The 10,362-nt window shown below is 43.6% G+C and overlaps 1 protein-coding gene across 1 annotated transcript in view; it reads left to right on the forward strand.

Moving 5' to 3' along the window:
- LOC142296032 (perilipin-2-like) overlaps nt 1-4,717 on the forward strand; it is a 47,705-nt gene extending 42,988 nt beyond the window's left edge. Inside the window, exon 8 of the mRNA XM_075339216.1 lies at nt 4,586-4,717. Within this exon, the coding sequence (XP_075195331.1) occupies nt 4,586-4,702 (117 nt within the window). The 3' untranslated portion in view covers nt 4,703-4,717. The remainder of the gene's footprint in view (nt 1-4,585) is intronic.
- The last annotated feature ends 5,645 nt before the right edge of the window (nt 4,718-10,362 follow it).

A 10,362-nucleotide genomic window follows, 5' to 3' on the forward strand; every position in this document is an offset into this window, starting at 1 on the left:
CAATGTTCTGGAATCGCCATCCCAGTCCCCAGACCTGAATATCATTGAACATCTGTGTGATGATTTGAAGCGGGCTGTCCATGCTCGGCGACCATCAAACTTAACTGAACTGGAATTGTTTTGTTAACAGGAATGGTCAAATATACCTTCATCCAGGATCCAGGAACTCATTAACCCTCCGTCACATTCGCTTCGCTAGATGCCCAGAAAGCATTCGATAGTGTTGAGTGGGGGTATCTGTGGAAAGTGTTGCAACATATGGGTTTTGGCCCACGGTTTGTAAAGTGGGTGCAGCTGTTGTATAATAGGCCTACTGCTAAAGTTAGAGTTAACAGTATGACCTCCTCAGCATTTGAGTTGCACCGGGGAACGAGACAGGGCTGCCCACTATCGCCGCTCCTATTTACTATTGCAATAGAGCCTCTGGCGGCGGCCATTAGGAAATCGAAGGAGATCCATGGATTTAGGTATGCGCATTTAGAGGAGAAAATAGCTCTTTATGCTGACGATTTATTACTTTTCTTGGGGGATCCGTCAGCCTCATTGGATCATGCCATGCAGATAATAGAGAAATTTGGAGAAGTTTCGGGACTGACCATTAATTGGTCTAAATCGAGCCTCTTTAAAGTGTATGGGGAAGTAACCTGGACAAATGATGATACTGGGGCTAACAAATTGAAGAGTGTGGACGAATTTAAATATCTGGGTATCCAGATATCTCTGCCAGTAGAAAAATACATACAGGTGAACTTATGGCCTCTTCTTAAAAAATTGAGAGCCAAAGTGGATGCCTGGAACAAGCTACATTTGTCAGTTGTTGGAAGGGTTAATTTACTAAAGATGGTAGTAATGCCTAAACTCCTATACATACTGCACAATGCCCCTGTTTGTATTTCAAAGAAAAGATTTAAAGGGATAAACTCGCTGTTTAGGGACCTGGTGTGGGGTAAAAAGCAGCCTAGGGTGCGATTAGAAACTTTACAAAGGCCGAAAGATGAGGGGGGTCTAGCAATCCCAAATCCGGAATTGTATTATATGGTGGCGCAATGTAAACACCTCAGGGGCTGGTCTGATTGAGAGAAAGATGGGGGCATTAAAGAAGTGCTGGAATACATAATGGGTAGAAGTCCATTGGTAATGGGACTAGAGGATGGTGCGGTGGGGATCCTGGGTGGAACGTCTCCTACAATGGCACTTATAAAAAAGACCTGGGATAGGCTGAAAAGGGTGAGAGGGGTGACCCGGTTAACTAAGTTTACACCTATCTGGGATAACAGTAATCTCCCGGAGATTCAGGAAATGGGGAATATTGAGGAATGGAGACGCAAGGGTGTAATATACATGCATCAGATATTGGACGGAGGAATTTTGAAATCGTTCCCGCAGTTACAGAGTGAGTTTCAGTTGCCGGCGTCTGGCTGGCTCCACTACAGTCATATGAAACATGCGATTGCAGCCCAAGCGGCTAAACAAAGTGTGGACATACAGACTGACCTGCTACTGGAGTATGTGTGTAAGGGGGGAGGAAGCACTAAAGGGATCATTTCTGACACGTATAAAGATATACTACATACCTTTCTTTTAGACTACCCAATTAAAACTAAATCTAAATGGGAGGAGGAAGTTGGGCCGATAGCGGAGGAGGTGTGGGAGAGTATCTTAGATTATGTCCCTAAACTTTCCATGAGCGAACCGACCAGACTATCTCACCTATACGTGATTCACCGGGTATATAGGTCTCCCTTACTGATGTTTAAAATGGGGTTGAAAAGGAATTCGGAGTGTCCAAGGTGTCAGGGATCTGACGCAGGTATTTTTCATATGATGTGGTCTTGTCCGAGACTGGTCTCCTTTTGGACTAAGGTTATCCACAAGATAGGAAGAACATATGGGTGTGTCCTTCCCAGGGAACCTTGCTATGCATATTGGGATATGTTGAGGAGCTTGGGGTGTAAAATACTATGAAAATTGCCATTGCTAGGCTGCTGTATGCGGCAAGAAAGCTAATCGCCAGGTCCTGGATTAAAAAAGACCCCCCGACCAGGGGAGAGTACATTAAAAGGGTGAAATGTATTCTTCAGCTGGCACAGGGAGTGTATGAAAGAAGGGGGAATGTTAAAATGTTTGAGAAGCTATGGTCTCCCTGGCTGCAATGCGAATAGGACGAGTGATGGACCAGTAAACTGGTCTGGGACAGGGATAGCCGTCGGAGACCTCTGAAGTGTGTGTTTTGTTTTATTTGTGTTACTAGTTGTTCCTCCTGCACATCAGGGTGAACGGGATGGTTGCTATACTGCAGTTGGAGGGTATTCTAAGTGTGTACTAAATGGGATGTAGTATTGGGGAGAAGTGTTGCTGCCGGGGTGGGGGAGGGGGCGGGAGGGGGAGTTAAAGGGGTAATAGATGGGATAAACTTAATTTGGATGCCGATTTGTTATTCTGTTGTATGTATTCTGCTTTAATAAAAAAGTATCTGATTTAAAAAAAAGAAACCCTCCGTCACATACAATATCGGTTCTAGCGAGTTCACATACAATGTGACTGTCGCGCAGGCTACAAAAATACCTATATTATCTAATGTTTGCAATTTCAGTGCTCTAAACGTGATCAGTGACCTTCATAGGGATGTAATAAAAGAGACTACACATAATCAGGTGCAAAAAAAACCCATTTACTTAACATAAAACTATTAACTCTGAAATACAAACATTTCAAAACGCCCCCCAAATAGTCCCTAGTTCGACTCTGTCAAAAAACTCTACAAAGAAAATTTATGGAAACAAACTTAATTTTAACGAAAAAGGAGAAAAGTTCAGGGCACTGCCCCAACACCAAAAAACTTTCAGAACATCCTATACTGGGCCGAAAAAGGTGCACATGCTCTGCGGTGCCATTGATGTGAATAAACATGTGAACATCAGAGCAATAAAAAAGGAAAAAACATCAGGCACTCACCAGTTGCTGCTTGTGCAAGTTTTGTTGTTTTATTCGTGCAGGTTACAAGTGCATGGAGTGGAGGGGAGGGAGTGGACGCTACACACGTCCAAAGACGACGGCGGCCGTTTCGCACCTGTCTGGTGCTTCAGCTGGTCTCTGCTGAAGCACCAGACAGGTGCGAAACGGCCGCCGTCGTCTTTGGACGTGTGTAGCGTCCACTCCCTCCCCTCCACTCCATGCACTTGTAACCTGCACGAATAAAACAACAAAACTTGCACAAGCAGCAACTGGTGAGTGCCTGATGTTTTTTCCTTTTTTATTGCTCTGAAACTTAATTTTAAGGTACCTTAAGTACTATTAAACATATATTCAATCAGAATTAGATCCTGAAGTTTCCCCAGAAAAATTACACTTGCAAAGCATGTGATGAATAAAACCATAAAATACCAACCTTATTGAGTGTGACGTGTTCACATACAATGAGCCTGAGAGATTAACGCAGTTATATCTGTCCTCCTGAAGCTCTGCAATCCAACTGTGGTATGAGGTTTGACAGAGCTGCTAGAGACAGGAGACTACCTGGAGGGAGGGGATTTCCTCACAATCTGGTGAGGAAGGAGAAATGAAAGTAAAAGAGATGTATGTGCCTGTCAGGCCTATTGTATGTGACGGAGGGTTAAATGCTACAGGAAGCGACGAGAGGCTGTGATTTTTGCAAAAGGAGGATCTACAAAATATTAATGTCACTTTTATGTTGAGGTGCCCATACTTATGCACCTGTCAAATTTTGTTTAAATGCAGATTGCACATTTTATGTTAGTACAATAAACCTCATTTCAATCCAGAAATATTACTAAGTCCATCAGTTATTAGATATATGAAACTGAAATATCTGTTTCAAAAACCCAATTTGTTATAAAGAAAAAAGGTTAACATTAATAGGGGTGCCCAAACTTTTTCATATGACTGTATATAATTAGTATGGGGCAACCCCCTTTTGTATCCTTTCATGTGTCTTCCTTTTCAATACAGTGGTCTATAGGGTATTTTACGTGCTGCGATATCGGTATCGATATCGCTAGCGAGAGTACCCACCCCCGTCGGTTGTGCGACATGGGCAAATCGCTGCCCGTGGCGCACAACATCGCTTACACCCGTCACACGGACTTACCTGCCTTTCTAAGGGGGCGGTTTGTTCGGCGTCATAGCGACGTCACTAAGTGGCCTCCCAATAGCAGAGCAGGGGCGGAGATGAGCGGGCCAAACATCCCGCCCACCTCCTTCCTTTCTCATTGCCGGCGCGACGCAGGTACGGCGAGTTTCCTCGTTCCTGCGGTGCAACACATAGCAATGTGTGCTGCCGCAGGAACGACGAACAACCTCGCTACTCACCTGTCAATGATTTTTGGTGTTGGAGCAACCTCTCCAATACCAACGATTTTTACCTCTTTTGCGATCGTTTTAGGTCGCTCAGAGGTGTTACATGCCGGATGTGCTTCACAAACACCGTGACCCCGACAATATATTGTTAGCGATGTCGCAGCGTGTAAAGTACCCTTATGAATAGTACTTTGTAGGTATGGTGTATGGGGTTGTTATTCTTTCTGCTGCATGTCTACAAAAAATAAATCCAACTTCTTTTTCCTAGGTACCTGACTTTAGCATCAATGATTTTGCTTCAGAAACTGATGACAACCCTGACATAATTGAAGAGGAAATGCAAGATTTCTCCCAAGCGAATGGCCGTGTAATAAAACGAGAATAAGTTGAAATACATTTTCCTTTTGTATACCTCTTTACCCTGTAATCACTGAGACTGGAATCTTTTGTCATATTAAAGTAGTGCTGAAAATGGCTCCTATAAATCTGAAATCACCTTTAAACTCTAATCAAAATACTTTAGGAGATTAAGATATAAGAAATTTGGTGAAGGTTATAACTTAAAGGGAACCTGCCAGGTGCACTATGCACCCAGAACCACGAGCAGTTCTGGGTGCATATTACTAATCCCTGCCTAACCGTCCCAGCCTATAGTAGCATAGATAAAGGGATTTTTAGAAAAAGTATTTCTAAAGATCCCATATGATATGCTAATGAGGCCAGTGACTAGTCATGATGGTGTTACTTCCACTGGCTAGTCAGTCGGCCCCCTTAGCATGTTATTACGCCTTGGCTTCATAGTGCGCATGACCGCCGGGTGTACGAGTCCTGGCTTCAAACCCATGTAGTGCGCATGACCAAAAGTCTGGGATCATGCGCACAGAGCCGAAATCCAGGAGTCGGACACGAAGGCTACAGAGAGGTGAGTGCGACCATCCTCTGACACTGTGTATTCATTAGCATGTTAGCACGCTCACAGGGGCGTACTAACATGCTAAGGGGGCCGACTAGCCAGGGGAAGTAGCGCCCTTGGGACTAGTCACTGGCCTCATTAGCATATCATATGGGATCTTTAGAAATACTTTTTCTAAAAATCCCTTTATCTATGTTACTTTAGGCTGGGACGGTTAGGCAGGGATTAGTAATATGCTCGTGGTTCTGGGTGCATATTGCACCTGACAGGTTCCATTTATTGTTATTTGCTTTAAAATATGTTGTATGGATTTATTTCTCTACCTCAGCCAGGATGTTGCCTTTAAGAGAAACTAATAGCTGATACATGCTGCCCGTTCAAGTAGCATGTATCATGCACTGGCTGTATGAACTAAGCCAGGTATGCTTGTCTCTGAAATGCTGCGGCGTTTCAGAGAAAACATACTTTAAAGCAGGAGTCTCAAACACGCGGCCCGCGGGCTGCATGCGGCCCATCAGGCTGCTTCGTGCGGCCCCCAGGCCCGTTTCCCTGTTCACTATCGCGGATGGTGCAAGGGCCGCAGCCACTGTCTGCACTTTGTTAGATGATTGTTTTCCCAGCACTGCGCTCTCAGAGTCAAGGGCTCTGCGCATGCAGCGCAGACAAAACAATCATCTGACAGAAATCGCTACCAGTCGCTGCGGCCCCTGCACCGGCCGCGATAGTCACCGGGGGCACGGCCTGCAGACAGCAAGAAGCAGAGATGAGGAGCCGAGGGAACGCGGGACAGGTGAGAAGAATGGTGTTTTTTTCCTTTTTTTTGTGTGTATGTGAAGGACGTCACATTAACCCCTTAGCAACCTATGACGTACGTCATGGCTCCCTGGTACTTAAGGACCCATGACGTACCCAGTACGTCATGGCGAAATCGCGGCCCCGGCGCCCCGGTGGCTGCGATCGCTTTGCATTGCAAATACCTTAGATTCAGGGAGGAGGGGACCTCAGGAGGGATGGTGTCTCCTCCCCGGACCTACGGAGGCTGTGATTGGCTGAGCGGCGTTCGTCAGCCAATCACAGCCACTGTAATGTTTTAACCATTGAAAATGGCTGAAACATTCAAATCCAGCCTTGATCAGTGCAGCTGTAGCACCGATCATTGGTTGGAGCTGGGTGACCTCAGTTTCATCCACCCCCAGCTCTGATTGGAGAGACCGGCCTTGTGACCGATCTCTCCAATCACTGTGGATCTGGGGCCGGAGACCGCCCCCTCAGCTTCACTCCGGCATCTGTGTAAGGTGAGGAGAGTGATTGGTAAGTTATAGCCACTGTCCCCTGTTAGTTGCCGCCTCCGCCACTGCCCCCCCCCCCGACCCATTACTACAGGATGCGGACATTACTATAAAATAGGTACAAGGTGGGCACATGACTATAGAATAGGGACAAGGTGGGCACATGACTATAGGATAGGGACAAGGTGGGCACATGAACATAGGATGGGGACAAGGTGGGCACATGACTATAGGATGGGGACAAGGTGGGCACATGACTATAGGATGGGGACAAGGTGGGCACATGACTATAGGATGGGGACAAGGTGGGCACATGACTATAGGATGGGGACAAGCTGGGCACATGACTATAGGATGGGGACAAGGTGGGCACATGACTATAGGATGGGGACAAGGTGGGCACATGACTATAGGATGGGGTTAAGGTGGGCACATGACTATAGGATGGGGACAAGGTGGGCACATGACTATAGGATGGGGACAAGGTGGGCACATGTCTATAGAATGGGGACAAGGTGGGCACATTACTATAGGATGGGGACAAGGCTGGGGATATTACTAAAAGATGGGGACATTACTATAGAATAGGGACAAGGTTGAGGTCATTACTATAGGATGGGAACAAGGTGGGCACATTACTATAGGATAGGGACATTACTACAAGGGGACAAAGGTGGGAAACATTACTATTGGATAGGGATAAGGCTGGGGACATTACTATAGGATAGGGACATTATAGGATAGGGACATTACTATAGGATGGGGAAAAGGATGGACACATTACTACAAGATGGGCATATTATAAGATGGGGACAAGGCTGGGGACATTACTATAGGATAGTGACATTACTGTAGGATGGGTACATTACTATAGAATGGGACAACTATATGATGGGGACATTACTACAGGATAGGGAGATTGCTACAAGGGGACAATGATTGGGAACCTTATATAGAATGTAAGCCCGCAAGGGTAGGGCCCTCTTCCCTCTGTACTAGTCTGTCTACTGTAACTTGTATACGTATTTTGTATGTAACCCCCTTCTCATGTACAGCACCATGGAATTAATGGTGCTCTATAAATAAATAATAATAATAATAATAATTATAAGATGGGGACAAGGATGGACACATTACTACAGGATGGGCACATTACGATAAGATGGGGACAAGGCTGGGGACATCACTATAGGATGGGGACAAGGATGAGCACATTACTGTAGGATGGGGCACAATACTACAAGGGGACAAGGATGTGCACATTACAACAAGATGGGGAATATTACTAAAAGATGTTGGCCAAAATTTCTATATAGTGATAATTGTAACACTATTAGTTATAAGAAAGGGAAAAAATGTAAAAAAAAAGAGGCATGACTTTTTTTTTTACTATCAAATTATTTTTTTTTTATATTTACCACAGCTAACTGTTCAAATTGTTCCGGGATAGTCAAAATTATTTAAAGTGTAAACCAAACAAATCCCTTTAAAATTATTCTTTATTTCATAAATCTTAAAAAATTCCCAAGTGATTCACCCATATACATAATTATCATGGGGAATTTTATAAACATATATACAACCAAGATGGAAGAGCCGTATTCTAGGGAGATAGGCCTCGATGGCTATCCCTTGATTCCCCTGATAATTTCCCCACAAATCCTGGAACAATGCCAGTATATCAACCACATATATCCTGGAACAATGCCAGTATATCAACCACATATATCCTGGAGAAATGCCAGTATATTAACCACATATAAATAACCTAATATCATTATTTACACAAGATTATTCACTTCCCTTTATGTAGTGCATCTGCACTGGCATTGTTCCAGGATTTGTGTCTATCCTATGCGGGTGATTATATGCATTTGGTCATCATGGGCCTTTATAAGGTGTAAGAATTTATGATTATATAGAACATTACTGATTGAACATAGGAGGAAAGCTTTTGGCATATTGAATCAGAACATAGCTTTCTCAGATAAAACTAAAGGTCCACCTGTCCAACCATAAATAATTTAATGTACCGCATAGTTTAGAGTAATAATCTGTCCTTATATGGTAGGGCAAATTATCAGGGGAATCAAGGGATAGCGGGGGCGCCCAGTTAAGCTAAGGCGTCATACCCTCCGTTGGTAGGTAGGGGTCAGTTATAGGGTATATAATAGGGCAAGAGTATCTTTAATGTAAGATCCTAGATCCTGACCTCTGCCACCATTTGAATTTATATATCTCCCTAGAATATGGCTCTTCCATCTTGGTTGTATATATGTTTATAAAATTCCCCATGATAATTATGTGTATGGGTGAATCACTTGGGAATTTTTTAAGATCTATGAAATAAAGAATAATTTTAAAGGGATTTGTTTGGTTTACACTTTAAATTTTTTTATATTTAACCAAAGAATGTGCACATTCTGTACCATCTGGTCCTGGCCTGCCAAAGCCATCGGCAACATGCAGCCTGCAAAGGTGTATCGCTACTGTAGTTCACCACACACCCAGCCATGACCCCCATTTTCATGTAGCATGCCGGGGTGCGACAGACGATTTCCTTTCCCACGACTACCACCCCGCGCCACGTTACATATTTATAGTAACGATTAACGTAATAATCAATGTAATATGATTCAAGATCTTGTATTGAAAACGCAATACAATTTGATTTACACCAAAAAAGTAAAAGAGCACCACAACACAGCAGGGGGAGAGATAAGGAATGCAGCTGCACAAAAGCTGTTTATACAACAAAGCTCATATGACACCAGGTGATTGAATATATTAATCACATGTGTGAGTCAGTCTGATGAAGCACCATCAGGAGGAGATGCTACTAGGTATTGTATTCATTCATCTGTTTGTTTACTGACATTGTCCTTTGTACTATTGCATTCTCAATGAACCACACACTATTTCTATCTGGTGTCTTAAGGCCCCGTCACGCACAGAGATAAATCTTTGGAAGATCTGTGGTTGCAGTGAAATCATGGACATATTGTTCCATTTGTACACAGCCATAAACCTGGCACTGATTGTCCATGATTTCACTGCAACCACAGATCTGCCGCAGATTTATCTCTGTGTGTGACAGGGCCTTTAGTGTCACTGGAGTCAGATCCTATTTTGTTTCTCCTTTAAAAAATGCATGGGCAAAAATATACCCATCATTGGACCAAAAATACACTGAAACACGAGAAAAATGCATGCATTTTTTTATGTGTTTTTCAGCCAGAGGGTGCGTTTTTTGATGAAGAAACAAAACTGTAGTGTGTGCACATTTCCTTATACAGTTAGGTCCAGAAATATTTGGACAGTGACACAAGTTTTGTTATTTTAGCTGTTTACAAAAACATGTTCAGAAATGCAATTATATATATAATATGGACTGAAAGTGCACACTCCCAGCTGCAATATGAGAGTTTTCACATCCAAATCGGAGAAAGGGTTTAGGAATCATAGCTCTGTAATGCATAGCCTCCTCTTTTTCAAGGGACCAAAAGTAATTGGACAAGGGACTCTAAGGGCTGCAATTAACTCTGAAGGCGTCTCCCTCGTTAACCTGTAATCAATGAAGTAGTTAAAAGGTCTGGAGTTGATTACAGGTGTGTGTTGTGCATTTGGAAGCTGTTGCTGTGACCAGACAACATGCGGTCTAAGGAACTCTCAATTGAGGTGAAGCAGAACATTCTGAGGCTGAAAAAAAAGAAAAAATCCATCAGAGAGATAGCAGACATGCTTGGAGTAGCAAAATCAACAGTCGGGTACATTCTGAGAAAAAAGGAATTGACTGGTGAGCTTGGGAACTCAAAAAGGCTTGGGCGTCCACGGATGACAACA

Source organism: Anomaloglossus baeobatrachus, chromosome 1, assembly GCF_048569485.1.
Source record: "Anomaloglossus baeobatrachus isolate aAnoBae1 chromosome 1, aAnoBae1.hap1, whole genome shotgun sequence".
In the NCBI taxonomy this organism is placed as follows: Eukaryota; Metazoa; Chordata; class Amphibia; order Anura; family Aromobatidae; genus Anomaloglossus; species Anomaloglossus baeobatrachus.